This window comes from Vigna unguiculata, chromosome 6 (genome assembly GCF_037176805.1).
Source record: "Vigna unguiculata cultivar grain cowpea cultivar isolate G323 ecotype 2 chromosome 6, ASM3717680v1, whole genome shotgun sequence".
Lineage (NCBI taxonomy): Eukaryota > Viridiplantae > Streptophyta > Magnoliopsida > Fabales > Fabaceae > Vigna > Vigna unguiculata.
In genome coordinates, this window is record NC_140797.1 from 48,353,558 (window position 1) to 48,375,223 (window position 21,666).

General features: G+C 32.5%; 3 protein-coding genes across 5 annotated transcripts; 1 reads left to right on the forward strand and 2 right to left on the reverse strand.

Annotated features, from left to right (window-relative positions):
- The first annotated feature begins 3,807 nt into the window (after positions 1-3,807).
- On the forward strand, positions 3,808-8,030 carry LOC114186817 (uncharacterized protein At4g38062-like). The gene is made up of 3 exons (XM_028074849.2): positions 3,808-3,928; positions 4,137-6,937; positions 7,777-8,030. The coding sequence occupies exon 2, from the start codon at positions 4,172-4,174 to the stop codon at positions 6,890-6,892; it is 2,721 nt and encodes a 906-aa protein (XP_027930650.1). The 5' UTR covers positions 3,808-3,928; positions 4,137-4,171; the 3' UTR covers positions 6,893-6,937; positions 7,777-8,030.
- Positions 8,031-8,135: 105 nt separating this feature from the next.
- LOC114186818 (Haloacid dehalogenase-like hydrolase (HAD) superfamily protein) lies at positions 8,136-9,338 on the reverse strand. Its single transcript, XM_028074850.1, has 4 exons — positions 9,079-9,338; positions 8,820-8,991; positions 8,612-8,728; positions 8,136-8,531 (listed from the first exon to the last, which is right to left on the reverse strand). The coding sequence occupies exons 1-4, from the start codon at positions 9,192-9,194 to the stop codon at positions 8,361-8,363; spliced, it is 576 nt and encodes a 191-aa protein (XP_027930651.1). The 5' UTR covers positions 9,195-9,338; the 3' UTR covers positions 8,136-8,360.
- Positions 9,339-9,733: 395 nt separating this feature from the next.
- On the reverse strand, positions 9,734-19,269 carry LOC114186816 (putative ubiquitin-like-specific protease 2A). Of its 3 annotated transcripts, none has more exons than XM_028074846.2 (18): positions 18,991-19,269; positions 18,814-18,888; positions 18,487-18,725; positions 18,286-18,373; positions 18,086-18,138; positions 16,751-16,948; positions 16,590-16,665; positions 16,168-16,285; positions 15,130-15,207; positions 14,330-14,461; positions 13,810-14,010; positions 13,677-13,732; positions 13,503-13,596; positions 11,833-11,923; positions 11,638-11,757; positions 10,670-11,059; positions 10,239-10,532; positions 9,734-10,153 (listed from the first exon to the last, which is right to left on the reverse strand). In XM_028074846.2, the coding sequence occupies exons 1-18, from the start codon at positions 19,166-19,168 to the stop codon at positions 9,890-9,892; spliced, it is 2,745 nt and encodes a 914-aa protein (XP_027930647.1). In that variant the 5' UTR covers positions 19,169-19,269; the 3' UTR covers positions 9,734-9,889. The 3 variants fall into 3 exon arrangements, with proteins under 3 accessions (XP_027930647.1, XP_027930648.1, XP_027930646.1); XM_028074847.2 differs by having other exon boundaries at positions 16,168-16,276; positions 18,286-18,379; XM_028074845.2 differs by having other exon boundaries at positions 18,286-18,379.
- Positions 19,270-21,666: the final 2,397 nt, after the last annotated feature.

Below are 21,666 nucleotides of genomic sequence, written 5' to 3' on the forward strand. Positions count from 1 at the left end.
CAGATTACAATTGATTTTGTGAAATTAAATTAAATATAATCTTACTTAATAAAAACGAGATTTGTATATTTCATATATTATTTTTTTTCTTTTATTTTAAAATACTATACTTACAAAATATAAATGAAATAAATTGAAGATTAAATTAAAATATAATATTTTTAAATATATAAAATCATAAAGAGATCACTTTTATATTTTCTAAGATATTCTAGAAAAACGCTCACATATTGTATCTAACAATTTATTTTCGACCCTTGGTCATGTATAAAATTTTTTTAAACTTGCATGTGAAATTAGGTTCTAATCTAGAGGGTTAGAGAAACAATCATATTCCTCACTTTATAATAATTAATTAATAAATCAAATAATATATTTTCATATTTATTTATTTAATTTTTTATATTAAAATATTTGTTCTTCAAATACCTTTTATATTAAGGTTTATTATGATTTAATGATGATATATAGAAAAATATGGAATTTTTGACATTTCTGGGCTCTATTAACATGTTTTTTTTTTAATTATATTGTAACATTATACGCGAAAATGATATACCACCCATGAAACACAAACGACACAAAATAAAAATAGATTGAAAATTACAACTTTACCTTGACCAACAAATTTGTCTTGATTCAAAACAAAATTCATCTTTTTTTCCAACTATAACAAGAATGTTTCTCCAAAATATAATTTCTTTCAGGTCTTTTATGTTCTAAAATTTGTCTTAGGATCTGTACACTTTCTTTTCTCTTTAGAACATATTCTTTTTTGTTGTGTTTGTTTTAATTTTAGCACATTAAACCTGTTGAATAATTTTGTCATTTCAAGAAGTATTCCACACACATCGTTTAATCATACCTGTGGAACATTCTCACACTAGTCATCATCGTTACGTCACATTTTTTTTTAATTTACGAATCTCATTAAATCTAAACTAAAATTAAACTCATTAATTATTGTATGAAAACTAATAATTTTCTTTTCTTTTTTGCACTTTTCTTTTTTGCACAAAAGAATGAATTTTAGTTGTTGCACCATAAGTATATTTCTTTTAACTTTTAATATATGATAACTAATGTTTCAGGTATAGATATCTATCACCTATTTAAAATACTCAATTTGTCTTTACTTTCTCCTTGTTCAGACAATCGGGGTACATGTGTTTTGATGTTTAAGTCAGTTCAAGTATGTTTGGGTAAATGCAATTAATACTGTAATAAATGCGAAGTAAAAGTCTTTATCAAGTTACCTTGGGTTCCTGCTTATAGTGGTTGACATGGGTCTGTGATTAGGATTTTCTTAATCATGACCCAATTACTTTTTAAACTTGATTATTGACTTGTTTTACATTAATTTTCAGATTTGGTCTAATGTTCTCGACCGAAGGATCCGTGCGTGTTGTCGAGGGCCCATATTTATGTTATGGCGACAAAGTTTCACTGTCACGGATGGGCTGTGGTCGCTCGGGTCGTGAGCTCCCTAAAATTACTCTGGAAAAATTGTCATATCAACAACCCAAGAGATTATCCGTCTGTAGTGGACAGCCTTCGACCGCTTATCCTTAAGCCGCCTGACCGAAGGTCTGGCTAGGAATGTTAATTGATCATACAGTACAACTAATTTTTTGTTTTTTCTTTTATATAAATCCTTTACTTTTTATATTTCAAATTTAACTTTAGTATTATTTTTCTTTTAAATTTAATCAATACGATAGTTTTAAATAAAACAAGGAAAGTGGGTGCCACCGTATTAAAGTATTAAAGTTTATGGAATGTGAATATCATATATAAAAAAATTAGGAGATTTTGAGATCTTAATATCTATTTTAGAATTATCTTTCTACAAGAGATAATATAGGTATTATTTAAAACAACTTTGCTAACAATAATTTAAATTTCTCTTTAAATTTATTTAATATTTTATACTTAATTTATTTTGAAATTTATCAATGATGCGCGGGCTCTTTTTCATATGATGATGCAAGTCATTATATATTATGTTTTAAATCACATGTAATGTCATTGAATGTTATCGATAGTTATAAATAGGTATAAATACTGATTTGGTACCTAACTTTTTGGAAAAGTTCAATTTTGGTACCCGAACTTTAGTAATGTTCAATTTAGTACCTAAATTTTTTAAATGGGTTTATTTTAGTACCTTCCATTAAACTACATAACGACGTTTGACTTCTGTTGAAGTGACACTGTGCTGGGGATATGTGGCAGAAACGTTCGGATAAAATGAGTTGGAATTCCATTTTATTTGTAAACTTTAAGTGCCCTAATTTGTGGAGAGTGCCTTAATAGGTGGTTTTCTCTTCTTCTGATTTATCTAGACATTGAAGAAATGTCAAGGGCTCAATTATCTTCCTCTTGCTCTCACAATTCATGGTTGATGCAAAATCAAAGCTTGTCTTGTAATAGTGGTGGCTATAGAGGGTTGGGTGAAGCACCCACATGCAATTGCAGAGTGGAAGTTGTGCTGAGAACGGCTAGAACTATCAAGAATGGTGGGAGACAATTTTGGAAAACGGCTGAAGCTTCTTCTTGCTAGCTTCGCCCTCTCCAACGAACAGAAGGAAATCTTCGTCCTTCTTCTCCGATCAAACGCAAATCAACCACCGAACCCTAATTCCCAAATTTAGCTTCTACCCTAATTTTCCGTTCTGCAAATTTTTCGATTTCACATCCCTAATTTTTTCCCCAAATCGACAACAACGCTTTTGTAAAATTTTTTACTTCACAAATTATTTACTTCGATTTTTTTTTACCATAAAAATCATGTGCCCCACCATGTTTCTGCCACGTATGTCCTGCACAGTGCCACCTCAACAGAAGCCAAACAACGTTATGTAGTGTTTAATGGAAGGTACCAAAATAAATCCGTTTTAAAAGTTTGGGTACCAAATTGAACATTCCTAAAGTTTGGGTACCAAATTGAACTTTCCCAAAAAATTGAGGTACCAAATCAATATTTATACCTTATAAATAGTATTTTGATTATTTTGGTAGTAATATAATTACATTCATCCCGTGACTAATAATGATTTAACTAGTGCACCAAAACATAAATCCGAAAGTTAATTTATATTTATATTTATTATATATATATATATATATATATATATATATATATATATATATATATATATATATATATATATGAAAATGGGTCGGATTTGATATACATAGTGTTTATTTACAAAATAAATTTACTCGTTATCTGTATGAGTATTTGTTCATAAAATATTTGTGAATAATTTAAGACTCGCGTGTACTAGTGGATAGCCGCAAATATTTAAAAAAATTATAAATGTTTAAAATTGAAATTAAATAAAATTACAAAAAAATGTAAAATTAAATATAAATTAAATTAAACATAATTTAAGTTTAAATTTAAATTAATCTAATAAAATATAAATATAAATTAAAATTTAATTTTAATTTTAATTAAATTGAACTTAATAAAACATAAATTTAATTTTAATTTTAATTTTTTCGGTTAACGATATTCACGGGTACAGATAATATGATATCCGTATTCAACCCGTTTATAAACAAGAATTAAAATATCCATACTCACAAATACAGATATTTTTGTCATCTCATATATATATTTATAATAATATATAAAAGTAATTCCTCTTTTATGTCTACCTCTTGTAATACTAATTCTATCTTTTATAATATAATTATTTATTAAATTTTTTAAAATTAACGGTCACTTTTACATATTTTTTAAATTATTTTTTCTATTTATTTTACTTTATTATTTTTGAACACAGGCGCGATAAGAGGAGCCTTTGTTTTGAATAAATTCAAAATCGAAAAAGAGCGCGACCGGCGCAGCCGCAGTTTGATGAGTGAAGCGACGCTCTTCGGTTGGCTTTCTGAACAACGCACACTCGCGCAGCGTCAGGTAAAACTCCTAACCTAATGTACTCTTAATTGCATATTCGCTTTTCATGTATTGTTACGTTTTAAAAATACGATTTTGCAATCAGATCCGCTAAAGTCGCCATTGTTCAACCTTTGTTTGATTTTGATTTGTGTATTGTATGGCTTAATACATGCTTGAATCCAATTAACACTGAATGCGTGTGTTGTGCACTTTATTATGTTATCAGTGAGTTAAAATCTGTGTTGGAAGGGAGATAAAGGGATGGAAAATGTGTACGCCGAGTTGGACGATGCCAGAGCGGAGGTGGAGAAGCTCAAGGCCGAATGTCGACTCAAAGCTCAAATCTTTGAGGGTTTGAAGCAAGATCGCGCACAAGAATTTCTCAAATTTCAAGAATCTAGGAAGCGGGTTGAGGAACAGGCACGCGAGCTTGATCTCAAGTCCGAGGAGATCCATGAGCTGAAGAAAGTTCTAGAAGAATTGAAGTCTAGTTTGCATGAAAAGGAAGCACACGTGGAGCGTTTGAGTTCGGAGAATAAAAGGATCCAAACAAGTTCTGCTGATAGGTTGGTGAAATTGGAGGAGAGTAATAGAGAGCTGGTGTTGGCTTTGGATGAGTTAAGATTAAGAAATGAATCTCTGGAGCAGAATGCCTGTGCCAGTAGTCAGGAAATTTTGAGTCTTAGGGCATTCTTGTTGGCCGCGGAGAAGAAGTGTTCAGAAGCGGAGGAAAAAGTGCAGCATGGTATAATGTTGAAAGGGAGAGATGGTGTGATACTGCAATTGGAGGAAGAGAATATAAGAATGCAAGATAAGATTAAATGGAGGAATGAACAGTTTAAGCATCTTGAAGAAGCTCACGAAAAGCTTCAAGTTGAGTTCCGATTGTGCAAGGAGGAGTGGGAGAAGGAGAGAACTGCATTGCTCGAGGAAATGTCTTCCTTGCAAGTTAGGTTGGATTCTCAGACAAGAAATGTGGAGGGGTTGCAATCCCGTTTGGAGATGTGTAACCATGCATTGGCTCATGAAGAGAGCAAGAGAAAACTCCTGGAGGCTGAAATATCCGAGTTTAAGACTAGTTTTGAAAATGTTTATGCTCAGTGTGAGAAGAAGAATTCAGAGATTCAACAATTAAGCATTCTGAGAAATGACGAGATAGCACAGCTGAGAAACTCACTAGGGGAGAAAGAGATGGTGGTGAGAGAACTGGATCATAAAATTGTTCAACTTGAACATGATAATAAGGAATTGGGAGATTTACTTAAAGAACTCAGGGAAGCTCAGATCAATAATGGTGGTGCAAATTCTCTGACATCAAAGCTCCGTAACAAGCTTAGACGGTTGGAAGATGTGCATAAAAGCTGTGCGTCAATTCTCAGGTCTAAAGAATCTCAATGGAGTGATCAATTGACAAAGATGGAAGCAGATATTGCTACATATAAGTCTGTATTGACCAATAAAGAACAGGAAATATGGAGTCTTCAGGTGGAACTGGAAAATTGCTATTGTACCGTTGAAGAGAATCGTATGGGACTCTTGATCTTTAAATCAGAACTGGTTGAGGCTTACTCCAAATCATTCAGTGCAGACTCTGAGAAAGCATCATTTGATGTCAAAGGGAATGAAAATAGGATTCTAATTTCTATAGAGCAATTGAAAGTGGAAGACAATCCTCCGAAAAGTATGGCACTACAACATTCTCGGCTGGTGGAAGAGCTTGAACAAAACAAGAAAAAGCTTGAGGAATCATCTGAGGGTGAGGTCATGTTGTTAGAGCAACTAATGCAGATGGAATACACACAACAATATGAAAGAAGTGCTGCTTTTGAGGCTCTAGAAAGGCTGGAGCTTGAAATAACCTGTAAAAATGATGAAATATCTCGATTACATTATGAAGTACAGGATTGGAAGTCTGCGACTGCAACCCTTAAAGTTTCCTATGAAGAAATTCAGGGAACTATTAAAGTAATGGAAACTTCCCTGGAATCAAAAGTGGAGAATGAAGAAGCCCTTAAGCAGGCCAATGAAAACCTTCTCTGTATCGTCAAGGATCAGGAGAGAAAAACTGAAGACCTTCTACTGCAGATTGGTTTATTGGAAAGTTGCAATGCAGAGAAAATGAAGGAAGTGGAAAGATGCAAGCAGGAGAAAGAGGGTCTTATCCAAATTGTAGAGGATAAGGAATGTTGCATAAAGGATCTACAGAAAGAAATAGACATCGCCTACTTGAAACAAGAATCCACAGAAAACAGATTAAAAGTTGCAATTCATGCTCAACAGGAAGCAGAGCAAACCCTCAAGCAGGAAAAAGAGATTTTTTTGAAGATTAAAGACGAGAAGGAACGTACTATAGAGCACTTTCAGGAGCTAGCTACGACATCAGAGCAAGATTTGTTAGATGCTCTCTCTTTTTCTTTCTCAAAACAAGTGGAAAATTGGGTTGAGGTCAGTTTGCTTAGGGATGCTTTGAAAAATGCAGAATATCTGGCAATGTTAGAAATTGAAGAAAAGAACAGCCGAATAGTGAAATTAGAAGACGCATTCTCCCATTTAAAACAAGAAGCTGAGCAGCTTCGAGCATCAATGGAAGCCAGGAAGTTTGAAAATGAAAAATTGATGGATAAACAGCAGACCATGGAATGCGTAATAGCAGAGCTCAAGCTTCAGAACGGAAATTTGCTCCAAGAGATCATTAACTTATCAAAAAATGGGGAAGATATGTTGGCACATTTTGAAGACATCTTTGGCAAAATTGGTGAGTTGTCTTGTTGGGATACGCAATTGGTGGAGATGCTGGGGAATGTGTTGAATACTTCTGAAGATGAAAATGAAACAGCAATGGGTTCAGTAGTTTGTGATAAGTCACACGAGTCTGCTAGAGATGGCACAAATGGTCTTCATATTACTCCCACAACCAAGAAAACTGAAGAAATTTTTGATGGACGATCGCCATTGAGAGAGGTTAATAGCCTGCATATGTAGACCAGAAGAAGATTCTGTGATCTTGCTGACAAAAAAGCCAAAAAGGTATTCAATTTCAGAAATATTTTCCTCTTCGCATTGGCATGTTTAGTTCTTGATGTCATTAAATGCGCATGCAAGCAAACTGTCCCCCAAAACTATCTTTAGGGAAGATGTAAGATAAGTTGAAAATGGTGGTAATGAATAGGCTGCAGGCAGCAAGCTTATGATGTATTTTTTTTTCCCTGAATTTCGTATCACATTTTTTTTCTCCAAACCCTAACATTTTGAGCAAGATTAACTGAATTTGCCATGTGAATGCTTGAGGCACCAAAAAGTTCCCCATTATTGATCATGGAAAATGTTGGTGCTATTTTGTTTCGTAAGTCCATATAGCTAGTAGCTAAATATTTGAAGGTTTAATTACATTTTCAGTTTTTCTTAGTTTCGGCTAAAGTTTTATTTTTTGTTAAATGTTAAAGTTAATTTACTCCTTTCGTCAATAGTTTTCCACCTAAAACACCAAAACTTTAATTTTTTTTACTGAAATAGTTGTGGCTTCTATGATAAGTTTAGGAGAAGAAACAAGTTAAAGATTTAGAAATTGGAAATATAGTGAAAATTTGAAAAAAAAAAAGGATCTTGTTGGATGGGAGATTAAGATTTAAAAAGAGAAGAATTAGAATTATAGTCGGTGAAATTTGAGTTTGAAAACTTGGTAAAAACCAATAATTCGAAATTTCAAAACAATAAACGGCCAATTCAATTAGTTTGGAAAAAGCTTGAGAACCACAGTTGCATGCAAAACAAACTATAAGGAATATAAATGTAATGAAGCCATGTTTAGTGTTATTTTGTACTTGTCTTTTGAGAAGTCATCTGAGAAATACTGTGGATTGGTGCAGGTATAGACAAGGCTCCAAACATCTTCATATGGTATTAGTAGCATATAAAAAGGAGCGGAAGATAAAACGCGACATCAGTCTGTATTCTGTTATTTAGTAATTAGCAATATCTGTCTGTATTCTGTTGTTTCAGAAAATTGCCACACGTTTCTTCATGAGTGGTCAGAACTATTTAACAATGTTGGCAACATTCTTTCCGATTCTTTGGCCATACGGTCAAGATTATTTAATTTATTGTATTCTTTGTTAATTTATGCGGAATTGCATTGACTGTTTTTAGATAAATTTCATACTACCAAACATGCGTAGTAGTATTTTGCAAACTGGAATTTCATCTAAGCAAAATTTCGGCTAAGTGATTACAATACACAACACCCACAAATTAATGAATTAGTTTCTGAATGAAATCCACAGAATTGCAATTCAATACTATACAAAATGTCGCTGATGCTAAGATCTGTATAATATTTTCCAACTAAAATTCCCAGTTTGGTTCACTTTATTTGAAGGGCAACGACTAGTACAAAATATTGTGTGGTTCTGAGTAAAATCCTGAGAGAAAAAACTCAATGAGATATAAAAAATCATGCAGCGGGGTTGGAAGTATCCGGCTTGTTAGAGTACTTGGAAAGCCATTTCTGCTTGTTCTTCTGTGAAGCGTTCCAGTTTCGAGAGAATTGAGTAAGACCTTCCCTTAACGACCCAAGATTTACCCCATCTCCAACCAAAATGCTAGTTACTCCCATTTTAGAGACCTAAGGCAATTATTATACGACGATGATGATGATGATGAAGAAATGAATTTAAAAGAAAACGTGAGAGTTTATATTATTACCGATTGGATGTTCCTATTCTCATCATCGAAAAAGAGCATGGAGTTGAAGGGGACAGCGGTCCTCGAATGAATTCTCTGAAAATGATCGGTTTTATGTGTCCAACTGGAATATATTTCCTGAATAAACCAAAGTTCAGAAGAGAAATAAAAACCAATGCATGCTGCATTAAATTTGAACTGAAAAAGAAAGATAAGCAAAAGAGTTCACCTGTGCGACGAAGAGTGAGGAGAGGCCCAATTTGTTGAGGAAAGCTGTTGCTATGTCAGCGGTTGGAGAGCGAGAAGCGATTGCAACGTCGATACCTTTCTCTTTGAGCGCTAACAATATGCCTTTAGCGTGAGGATACAGAGAAGGCATTTCACGCTTCGATCGACACTCACTGAATTTTCAACAAGATTGATTTCATAAACTAGACAGTAAAAATGAAATTAGGTTAAGGAAAAGAGGGTAGGAAGTAGGTATGAACCAGTAGAAAGGCCAGAGAGTGTAATCGAGATCAAAAACCACGAGCTTTGGCAGAACCTCAAACGCTTCGATTATCTGCACCGCCTCACCCTTCACCTTCTCCGTCTTCTCCTCCATCACTCTCTCTCTCTGCGTATATAGATTATTTTTTATCGTGACAAAATGGAGACTTATATGCTGGATTCATTTTTATGAAGACCGACGAATATTATAATTTAGAAAAACATTATTTTACCATAAAACGTATACTTGTGATAGAACATAAATATTAAATCACTGTATTTAATAGTTAAAATCAATTTCAGTTGTGATTTTAAATTTCAAAAACATGGTCTCAATTTATTAAATATAATTATTTTTTAAATTTAGTAAAAATGATTTGTTCACTTTATACAAATAATTTAGCTAAATTATTTCTTTTTGCGAATTTTAATAATTTTTAAATTATAAAAAATAGTGTAAATAAAATAATGAAATAAATTCTTATAAGGCCTTAACATTTGCAAAGTAATGATTGAACCATTTAAAAAGTAGAAAAATATCTATGAACTGTTTTAAGATCCTTAAAGATGACCCAGTTTCTTAAAACATTTAGTATACTTTAAAAAGGACCAAAATTGAGTGTCTTCGTCTAAATGAAAACAGTCCCACCAAAATTATGACAAAAAAACGGTATTAAGCATTTTTATAGTGCAAGGGTGAGGCGAAAGTATTTTGCAGATTTCTTCACCGTTTGGAGGAGCAGTAGTTAGTATGAACAAAAGCCTTGTAATATATTTCTCTCCTACGTATTTCAAATATTTAATGTTGTTTTAATGTGGCCATAACACAGAAGCTGCTTTTAGCATGCTTCTGGTTAGCACGCGCCTTAGAGCACCACCTTCGTTCATAAGCTTCGGCCTTTTGGTATCTGGATCGTATTCACGGAATGAGGAAGGAGACTCAACAACATTCAGATCAGAATCATGGCCATCGTCTGTCCCCGGAGAATCCGGAACAACGTATGCATTTGGCCTTTTGGCATCTGCTCCATCAGATTCAACTGTCACTGCCTTTTCCTCTTCAAGACTCCTCTTCTGAGTAAAATCAAGTATTTGATGGGTTATTAATGAATTCATATATTCAAGGAATGATGAACGAGGAATGACTTAGAAAACTCACATCAGTATCATTTGCCGCTGGAGAATCACACACAACATAGTCCGTAAACTCCTCACCAGAAGTCGATGGATACTCAACTACTGTATTCAATGGGAACGAGGATATTCTAGATGTTCTTGACAGAGAATGGTCATCAACAGCTTTCACAAAATTTACAGAAAATCCATGCTCCGATGATTCTGATGCTCCGTGATCTTTTCTGACACATGATGTGGATGGAAAATCATATACCAATTGGGATTTCTCCCTCTCTACTGATAAAGAAGTTTCCTCCTCACTACATTCATCAATTTCCTGTATTATTATAGCATGAAAAGGGAAATTCTTCAGTTAGTATAGCAGTATTTTCATATTCTAAGCAGATACTGGGTGGCCAATTTATTTCTTCACTTCTACTAATTTAGATAATGAAAATGAGAAAAAAAATTTACTTTTAATGGTGACAAGAAACCGCCCCTCTGCAGACAATCAGAACGTGAAATTACTCGCCAGTCCTTGGAAACAAGTGAAGGTCCTCCCAAACACGGTGAAACTCTTCCGGGTGAAGCCGTTGGATGCTGAATATCAGCAGTCTCTAGTTCAGTAGAGGAATTTAAAGGAGGATTTTTTACACACAAATCTGAATAGCAGCAACCCGTAAGGGAATCTTCTTCCACTTTCGTCTGGACAACAATGGCAGGATCTTCAGAAGGAAGACCTTTGTCAAGGCAATCGGTAGGACGTGCTTGCAAAGAATTATTTTCAAATATATCATAAATTAGGTTCTGTATGTGAGATCGTTTCAGAGAAGCCTCTGGTGGAGGAAACCAATCACTGCTCAACTGGAAATTATGAGAAGAAATTTAACTGTGACTCAACTGCTGTATAACATGAAAAAAGGAATCACGTGGCCATCCCACACAGACGATGGTGAAGACGTTTTAATAAATGCAGGTGCCAATTAAAACAGATGCATGTAAGAATAGCAATCAAGAAATACTATATATCTAAATAACCAAATCAATATAATAATGTTAAAATTCACAAACACACACATCTGACACACCCAAGCACAAGCACCAAACAATCTGAAATTCAAAGTCTGATTTTAAAAGGAGAAAAATAGTGCATAAAGGTCTCTCATATATCCCTCAGTTCAGATTCCCTGATGTCTTGCCAAATTCAGAAAAAGGCAGAGGAGAATAGCAGCCTGCATTTTGTGATATGAATTTCCTAAAGTTTTATCATCTAAAACATAATACTTAACTGAATCACCCAGAGCATCAACGGATTACAGAATCATGAAAGCAAGATAAGTCAAGGAAACTTGAAAGAAAGTCAAAGAAACATTATATCACTGAAAATGAAAAATGAGACTGCATATCCTGATCAAGTTTTAATGCCACGGGAAGCCACTTACAAAGTTAGAGAACTTCGTAATCATAAAAGGGTTAAAGTTTACAGGAGCTTCTTCCAGAAAACGTTCCACATAATGGAGCAAAAAGAGGCCACAATCGTGTAAATTATCCTGCTGAGGCAGCTGAAATAGAAAAGGCAAAACCAGTCTAGTAAAAGTTGCACTGGATTACTTATAGGGAAGTTAATAATAGACTACCTCAAGTGAGATGAATCTCATATGTAGAAATTTAGAAGACACATCATCCACCACATCACCGTGCCTCTCTTTCCATTCTTCACAGAGGTAACTACCATTACAAAATAAGAAAGGACTGTCAGATTCTGCACAACGACAGAAAACAGATTAATTCTACTTATTCAAGCTTATAATTCATTGAATAGAGTTTCGTTTCTACTAAATTTTGTCAAAACAACTTTCTGTAGTAGCTATCTAAATTCCTGTGAGGAAATATATCTGTCAACAAAGCCTTGTTAAACCATTTAATCCCAAGGTTCAACCTCAGACAAAATATCGATACAAGTCAACAAATGAACTTCTGGCAATGACAAAAAGTGACTACATTCTAGTGATTGATGATAGTAACCAAAGTAACCATTCATTGTTAACTGTTGGTAAGAAGTGGCATCAACAAATCAACTGCTAGTAAAATCAAAAGGTGACTACTGTCGAATGATTAATATATAATAGCTCGAGTAACTGTTGAAAAGCTACTGTCATGTAAAGATAAACCCCTGCTGTCGGTATATTTCCCCTATGGAGATCTTTCACAAATTTTTATTGTCAGTTGATGTAATTTATTTTCCACATACCAAGTATACATCCCATCTTTGTTTGTCTTACTGTATAAAGGGCTTGCTTGATAAACATGATATAATTGGATAAAAGAATATAATATGATAAGATAAGAACATGACGGGATAATAATAGGATAATGTTCGGTGTACAGAAGATAAAAAACTAAATAGTATCAGGTATAACATAAATTATGTTTAAATGACAGTTTTTCATTAATATGATATATAATATTCTAAAAATTGACTTTTTATTATAAATTATGAAAACTATTAAAAAATAAATATTAACTAAATTATACAAATTTATATAAGATTTCAAGATACAATAGTATCTTAAAAAATATTATATTCTTATTATTTAATTTAGTATTTTAAGACATAATATAATTTAAATTTTTGCCACTAATTATAAATATAAATTCATATAAGATAATGTGTTAAATAAAAAATTATGATATATATCATCATATAAATTAATATCAACAACATTATACATATCTTATTTTGCTCGTTAATTTTTCTTAAAATTATTAGTTTTTATAAAATGAATATTATGATGCAAATATTTTTCCTTAAAAACATATTTGAATAATAAGAATTTCTTTTATAGTTTAATTACCATTATAATTCAAATTTATGTGTAGGGTGGGGGTGGGGAGAGAGCTTATCCTATCCTATACCTATTAAACCAACTGAACTTCCGCTTTGTGCTTAACTATACTCCCCCTCTAGGACAAGAAATAAACTTTAGTGATAAGGTACAATAAGTGACAAGGTAACAAACATAAATTAGATAGTTATCATATCATCATGTTCATCAAACGGATCCTGAAAGAAATAAAAAAAAAAAGCTCCCACAAATTGAAACCAAAGTATGAAGCACACTGAATCAAATTACAAAATAAGTATTCAGGCAACTTCATACAGCATACCTTCCAGTAACCAAAGCAAAATGTTAATTTTTGTATGGAAAGAAATTTTGAGAACATGGTAATATTTATTGGACCTCCAAATTGACATTGACTAGAAAATAGAAGGTTATATATGCTATCTCTGCCATCAGGATCCTACCTTTGAAAAATATTCTTCAGACCTTTATGTGTTCCTTTTAGGGAATCCATGTGCAAGATGCAAGGTACTTTGGAAGATTCATTCATTTCTTCGTCTACAATACAATCAAATAAATACAATAGTAAAATTCTGCGAATAACAATAGAAGACTAACTGAAAGGAAAGATATCTTGCCTTTGTAGCATGTCAGTTCACCAGGATGACAAATGACAATCAAACTCCAGTGATGACTGGCATCAAGAAACATTAATGACTCTCAAGATGTAAAAATTCGTACAGAAAGCAAGATGTTGTCTTGGTCTCTTACCTATAGTTTATGGGAATCAAGATATAATCCTTTTCAAAAAGGTTCACTTTCCTTGTCCATTTGCGTACACGCTGAAATGCTGCTCTACCATCACAAGCACTCGCTGGATCTTTGTCTAAATCAGCCAGCTTGCGAAAGAAGAAGCTATTGAAAAAGTGAAACCGGTCCTGTTCATCAGTAGGGAGTTTATTTTTCAAATACCTATACATAAGCCAAATTTAGCAAATGTCAGTTCATAAGCAGGGGAAAGTCTCAAACATAGGGAGTGCTTGTTTGGATAGATTGTTTTTGGCAATTATCTTTTTTCACAAGAATTCAGATAAGTTGGCAATTTTTTCAATCAACATAAAAAATAAAGATACAAGTATCAGTGATGAAAGTAATAAAAAGATCACATGTACGTTCATGTACGAGAGAAAGGTAGGCGAACACCACTTTATGACTAATATAAGTCAATAAGTCAATTATAGCAACATTCTTGAATCCATCAAAAAGTTTAAGTTTCCACCACCATGCTTACTTGATATAAAAGTCAATGATGGTATCATTAATGAATGCCTGCGGCTGTAAAAGCTCAACATCTCTCTTACTAATAGAAACAGCATCGGGCTCCCCCTTTGGATAAATAACTTCATCAAAAGCCTCATCAAAACTGCATAAAATAATATCACATAAACAAACAATAACTAAGATAATACAAATATTACCTAAATAAATGGAGTGGCAAGAAAAAACTAGCAAAGGGCGGACACAACCTACAATTATTGGCTTACTCAAGAATAAAACATCACAAAAGTTCAAGCTATCAAATGCTAGCTCCATAAATTTGTTTGGTTCAACAAAACACATAATTGTTTTTCACTTTCGGCGTGGATCGTGTGCTTGCCCCCATGGATCAATAGTGCTAGCCCCCCACCCCCAGAGCTGTAATTTAATATAATTGGGATAATGAGCATGGAAAAATTTAATATAATTGGGATCAATAGGGTATATTCAAGTTTTGAATGCTTGACTGAAGAGGTTCATATACTGTGTCAAGAACCAACTATCAACAGCATAACCAATTACGTGCATTCTCATGAATTTCGTTCATCATTTTCTATAACCTTAAAAGTACAACAATTATATAAAGCAGCAAAATAAACAATTTACCTTCAGTAGCTAGGAGCTCAAGAAATTATGGTACATAATCAAAGCAAGTAACAGAGACAACTGGTGAATTAATGTAATGAAGAATCAAATTCTAAAATTTATTGAATGTGAATGTGACATGGATCATATTTCTAAAAACTTTAACAGAAGCAAATAAGTTGGACTTACTTGGGGAAATAGCGGTGCTGAGAGAAAAAGTAGTGCTTCCCCAATGCAGAAATATTTCTACTGTTATCTACATCAATGCTGCATGAGGGGAATAAGTAAGACTAATTAACACCTTATAATATTGAGCAACATACTTCTGAACAGTCGAGTAACAGAATTTTGACCAGTTAAGCAACAACATTTTGTACACTCAAGTACTAAGCACCCAAAAACCACGAACAATTAAAAAAATAACAGCATTGAAAAACATCATAAACGAAATCAATCTCACCACAACAAAAACTGAAAACTAAATAGGATTAGATACTTGGTCCATGTATCGGTCTTTTACCAATAGCTGTGCTATAAATCTCTTTGGCTCTTTACTTCCCTCCTTGATGCAAGTTTGAGCTTGAGGGACTGTGGTCCGTGTATCAGTCTTGGGCCGATGGGGAAAGTCTTGGCTACATTGGTCTTTAAACAGTACATGTGCGATTCGGGTCTTAGTACTCGATTATATGGCCCATTTGTGCATCAGATAAAAGGACTATATATCCCAGGTCAATAGGTGGTTGTATGTCAGTGCCTAAATTGATGTCGCATGAAGCGGGATCAGTTATTGTAGTCGTATGATCATGGGCTAAGCAACTGCTCAAGTGGCACGAGATAAGGGGGAGTTGATGTTGATATATAGAGGATACCTAATAACTTGCAATTCCAAGGGGGATAAGATACTTGCTCTAAAGATTGCAAGGCAGAGAGAGAGAGAGAGTACACTTGAGTTTCTGTTAGCCTCATTAGCTTAAGCAGGAACAATACTAAAACATAATACTAATTGAGATATATATGATCTATATCTAAGTAAAGAAAAAAAAAAAAAAACCGAGATATATTTCGTTAACTAAGGCTAATAGTATGTAGATACACCTTCAGACTCAAAATTTTCTATGATCAATGATGATAAGAGAATTTGTAATGCTTTCTTTGATCCATAAAAATCTAAGTCAGGAATCACAATACATATTTTACACTCCACAAAATGGCAAATAACATTCTTACTCAAAAAGTGTACTCCATATATCTGTGTATCTTGTGTCCAATAGTTTGATTGCTTCTTCTGCCTTGTACCAAAAGGAATCATAGACTGCAAACTTTAACAGCTTAAAACCTGCATAAACTTTTAAGCAATGCCGAAATATTATAACAAGATTATCACAAACCCCTCCACTCAAAGAAATGAAGCAATGAAAATACAAATAGTATGGAATCTGACTAAATTATTCCTGAATAGGAAGGGAGTTTATTGTAATGAAATACCAAATAGAGTAAAATAAATTAAAGGAATACCATCATATCCATATATTCACCATTACAGTTGCAATTAATTAAGGACTTCAAATTTTAAAAATAAGGAGAGAACAAATATCCTCCGCATTGATCATAAAAAAGATTGATAACATAATTCTTGAAAGTAGTCAGACCTGGATTTTGATTTGTAGTTCCAGCTTCACTATAATCTTTTGATTTGACAAGAAGGTTGATCAAGGCTGTTTCAATCTAGTGATGGAAGAAAATCGAATTTATTTGTAAGAGAGACAAGAGATTAATAAAAGATGGGAGGGGGGGGGGGGGGGGGACTTACCTTTCCAAACCAACATGATTCAATTTTTATGATATCTTCAGTCGGCCACTCAATTTTAAGTGTTTCCCTAGTTCCATTATTTGTTGAGCCTTCAAGTTTCAAGGAGTTGCATGAGAATGTTAACTGGGACCTAGTGGAATACAAATCCTCAAATTGAATAAAATCAGGGATGACATCAACCACCTTTTCTTCGACATTCTGCACATGAAAAAGTACTAAGTCCATACATACATTTGATGTATCAAAGAACTAGATCCAGCATAAAAAATAAATCATTTTAAGACTGAGTTGGCCATCATCAGAAGATACAAGCAGACTAAATGAATTGCAAGAAGAAGATCAAATGACAAGTTCAGTTCCTTTGAAAAATGAAAACTACAAGTTTAGGTCATTAGGTTATATTTGAATGCTGAAGATCAAAAGATGAATGCATGAGTTTTTAAAGCCATCGTGTGACCAATAACTTTTGATCTTGATCATATATGTATGAGTATATGGAGTCCAGATTTATAGTTCTCATAGATCAAAAACACTTCTTAAATCAAGGTACATTGCCTCTGTGGTCTTCTACATGCAACGATTCACCATCCAGAAACATTTAAACTAATTGCCTTCTTTGTCGAATCAGAGTGATCGGTGTCCATTCCCTTCGTCCAAGTGTGCAGAACAACACAATTATCCACCGTAGCCTCCTCAGTCCCCCCATTGACAACCACATAAACACAAATTCAGACTATTATTTCAACGCTGGGTATTTTCTAATGAAGAGGTCTTTTTTGTTCGAGTTTGAGCATTTTGTCATGTCAAAATGGTGGAAACAATGACATTGTTGTGGCAATACCAAAGAGGGAATATCAGTTTCTTGAACAAGAGGCCTTCATCATTTGGGTCATTGTTGAGGATGCTTTTGTTTCAGTGCTACAGGGGATGAAGTCTCCAATCTTTCGGCAAAGGGATTTCTTTTTGTTGGCGGTTCAGCATGAGATATGACGATGACAAGAGTTCATTGCAGCATGTGCCTTCACCTTAAGGAAAATTTTAATCTTAGCTATTATTTGTTAATCCAAAGGCTACTATTTATTACTAGCTGTCGATTCTCATTTTAGGAAGTTTCCCATTTGAAGCGCAACATAACCTACTGGACGCAGAAATAGTCTTTTAAATGCCAAAATCAGATTTCTTGCCCCCTAAAGCAAAAGGGATAAGAGAATATAGAACAAATTTCATTCTTTTCCATAATGAAAAACAAAGTTTTGACATATAATCTCCACATATTACAATGATCAGTTAAAACAAAAGAGATATTAATTATAAAAACATGACAAGAACACTTACAATTACAAATGCAGCCGAATCGTCATGCTCCACTAGCTGGTCTCCGAAGTTAACTAAAGTATTAAAAAAGAAAATCAATACCAACAATAAACATAGGAAAAATCAGTATGGATAAGCAAAACATTAACACCTCAAATATTATAAAAAAAAAAAAAAAAAAAAAAAAAAAAAAAAAACTCTTAAAGCGGGGAAAAAAATACCTTCATCTTCAGATGGATTTGAAGACGAAATAGAAGAAGAACTCTTTTGACTAGCGTCGTCGTCGTCATCTGAAGCCACGCCGAGTGACTGTTTCTGAAACAACATTAAATTAACGGTCGCCAAAAAGAACCAAAAGTTTCTTTCGCCCCAAGCATGTTAGCATGAATTGCAAAAGGGAAAAAATAGAGACGGTTACTTACTTTCGAGTCAAAATCGCTTTCTACAAAATCACTGCAGCCGGAAATTTCTTTATCAGCAGAGAGTTGTAGCGGCGTGTCTATCGAAGACTGAGTATCAATTTTTTCTAGATCATAATCATCATCTTGTCCACGGCCATCATCATCATGGCCATCATCATCATCATCATCATCGTCATCAACAACAACCTCTAACGGTTGATCAGCAAGTTCCTTCGCTGAGCACCGTGTCACTTCTTCTTCTGAACAACATGAAACACGAGAAAAATACATAAACAATAATCAGACAGACAAAAAGGGCGAAAGAGTTCGTCCAGGAATGACACGTACCTTGTTCGTCATCGAGGTCGATATGATCGGCGGTAATGTCAATGGATACAGGTCTGGAATTTGAACCGCTCGCAACTGCGGAGAAAAGTGACGAGGAATGGGAACGAACTAAAGAACGAAAGAACGAACGAACGAATGATCGAACGGGAAATTGAAAGAGTGGAGAGAGGTGCTTACAGGCTTGGAGGAAATCATATTTGGTGACAGGGGAAGAGCGAGACCTGCTAGGGTTTTGGAACTTGCGGAGAATCTTCTTAGAGACCTTCTCGATGCTGTGGTCTTCGTCATTGAACTCGAACACGTCGAATTTCTTGGTTGAGAGAGAAGATGAAGATGATCGCGGGCGCCGAGTCATGGAGCGAGTGAACAGCGAGTGAACGAGTGAGGCAGAGCGAGTTGGAGAGAGGGAGAAAATCGCTAAGAAGAAAAATTACAAATGTTTTACTGAAATGATTTGCAACATTTATACTGTGATACATGCTTTTTGTGAAGCCAGTTTTGTCTCTACATTCTTCACTCGCCCTACTCACCTCCCCACTCACACCATCTTCATTTTCTACACTCAAAATCCAAAATTTATTAATTTATAATACAAATTTAAGGTGATTCCACCCTTTTGAAAATCATTCATACCGTAGAAAACAGATTAATTTTATTCTTTTTCTTTTTTCTTTAATCTCTCTCACCAAATATATAATTAATGTTGCCTCTTTCTTCTTCTTTTTTTTACCTTTTTTTCAATCAAATTTAAAATTTGGAACTAATATATTTCTGAAAATACGTTTTTAAGTGATTATAAAAAAATATTCACTTTAATTTTAAAAAATGTTAAATATTTTAATTTATAAATATAATAGTTTTTTCCTTGATCGTCGAGTCTTCTAAATCAGGATTGTTGCCTTGATAAAATACATTAACAGGTTTTAGTCAAAAAATAATAATACAGTAATGATTTTAACTTTTATTATTATGTATATATGATTACAGAATGAATTAAATTTAAGAGACCTCACCAATTTTATTAGTGTGAATGACTGTATATTTATGAATACATAAACTGTATTTTGTTATGTTGTGTATGATTATGTTTGTGCTTACTTTAGTGTATTTTTTAAACAATTTTTTTATTTATTTTGTGGCTGAATTATTTAAATTTGCATTGGAACTGAAGTATGTGGTTTACAAGACATTGATAATAATGCAGACATTCTACAAGAACGGCTAATCAATGAAAACAAATAGTATAATTTTAACATTTTTGTCATGCATACTTCTAAAAGTTTAAATGAATTATAAACAATTTTTTAAATTAGGTTTAATTATGTTTTAGATTCTTATTGATTTTGAAAAAAAAAATTAATTGAGTTCTTAATATATTTTTATGATCGAATGATTTTTTATTTTTTTGATTCAATTTCTATCGTTATATCTTTCTATTAACTGAATGACAGCTGTTAAGTAGTTACATGTTAAATTATGAAATATGATTTAATTTGAATTTAAAATTTTGTACGTTTAATTTTATATTTTTTAAAATTTTAATGTCATTAGTTATTGGACCTATGATTACAGAGTACAACATGAGTACAACATTTAAACGTACAAAACATAGGCCTACAAAATTTAATTTATACAAATATATACAAAATTTAATTCATACAAATATATAGGGTAAATGGTGATTAAATTCGACAATACTTATCCGTAAAATCATAAAATTTTAAAATTATAAAATTATTATATACACAATTTAAAAATGATAAAATTATAGCCACAAATCAAGTAACATGATAAAATAATACTTATATAATTACTTAACAACCTTATTTCTTAGTTAATCGACAGAAAAGTTGAATAGTAAAACTTAAATGAAAAAAGTAAATTTTTTAAGTACATTTCAAATACCTAAAACATAATTAATTAACCAATAATAATATTTATTGTGATCATTGTTTTATTTGTAATCCAATTTCAAATCCACCTCCGATGATGTCTGTTTGTGTGTTTATTAAAAGATTTAGAAATTAAAAAAATAAATAGTATTTTTAAATTTATAATTAAATTTTAAATATAATTAAACTTAAAAATAATTTCTTATTTAAGAGAATAATTTTTATTTATCAAAATTTTACAAATTTAGTTTTTGTTCTCGATATTCTAAGCTGTTGCTTTTCTCCTCGTAAACATATAATTAGTTATGAATTGTTGAATTGGTTAAAACAATTCAGCTGTCAAGAATGATTCACTTGGAACTTGACAAAGAATGAAAAATCAAATTGACACCTTAAAATAAATTGAAAATACCTGTTGGAGGTCTTGAATAATGCAAAATAAATAGAGTCAATTTTAAATATTATTAATTAATTAAATAGAATAAAAAATGAGTAAGATGAAAATGTATAATGAAATTTATTTAATTCTTCGAACAATCATAATAATTATAAACTTATTTTTAAAACCCGGGTGATGTTACTTAATAATGGTTTTCTCTTCATTTAATTTCATATTGATTTTAAGTATACTCAAATATTATTGAAATCACTTATTCTCTTAATTGCAACATATGCTTATAATATATTGATCAATGTTATGCAATTAACTTATACTACTAAAACATAGATATAGAAGTTAAGATAATATGTTGTGAGCAACATAATATCGTACTTTTAATATATATATATATATATATATATATATATATATATATATATATATATATATATATATATATATATATATATATATATATATATCAATGGATGATGCTATCAATAACAAGTACTATTATTTTATTAATACATTTCTATAGAAATATGTATTAATGTCAATAATATAATTAAAAAAATTATTGAA

Coding starts and splice junctions, on each gene's coding strand:
- LOC114186817 (XM_028074849.2), top strand. CDS start 4,172: ATGGAAAATGTGTACGCCGAGTTGGACGATGCCAGAGCGGAGGTGGAG.
- LOC114186818 (XM_028074850.1), bottom strand. CDS start 9,194: ATGGAGGAGAAGACGGAGAAGGTGAAGGGTGAGGCGGTGCAGATAATC. Junction 8,729..8,819: donor CCTCACTCTTCGTCGCACAG/GTGAACTCTTTT, acceptor TGGTTTATTCAG/GAAATATATTCCAGTTGGAC. Junction 8,532..8,611: donor AGAATAGGAACATCCAATCG/GTAATAATATAA, acceptor TAATTGCCTTAG/GTCTCTAAAATGGGAGTAAC.
- LOC114186816 (XM_028074845.2), bottom strand. CDS start 19,168: ATGACTCGGCGCCCGCGATCATCTTCATCTTCTCTCTCAACCAAGAAA. Junction 13,733..13,809: donor TTGATTCCCATAAACTATAG/GTAAGAGACCAA, acceptor TCTTGATGCCAG/TCATCACTGGAGTTTGATTG. Junction 11,758..11,832: donor TGAGATTCATCTCACTTGAG/GTAGTCTATTAT, acceptor TTTCTATTTCAG/CTGCCTCAGCAGGATAATTT.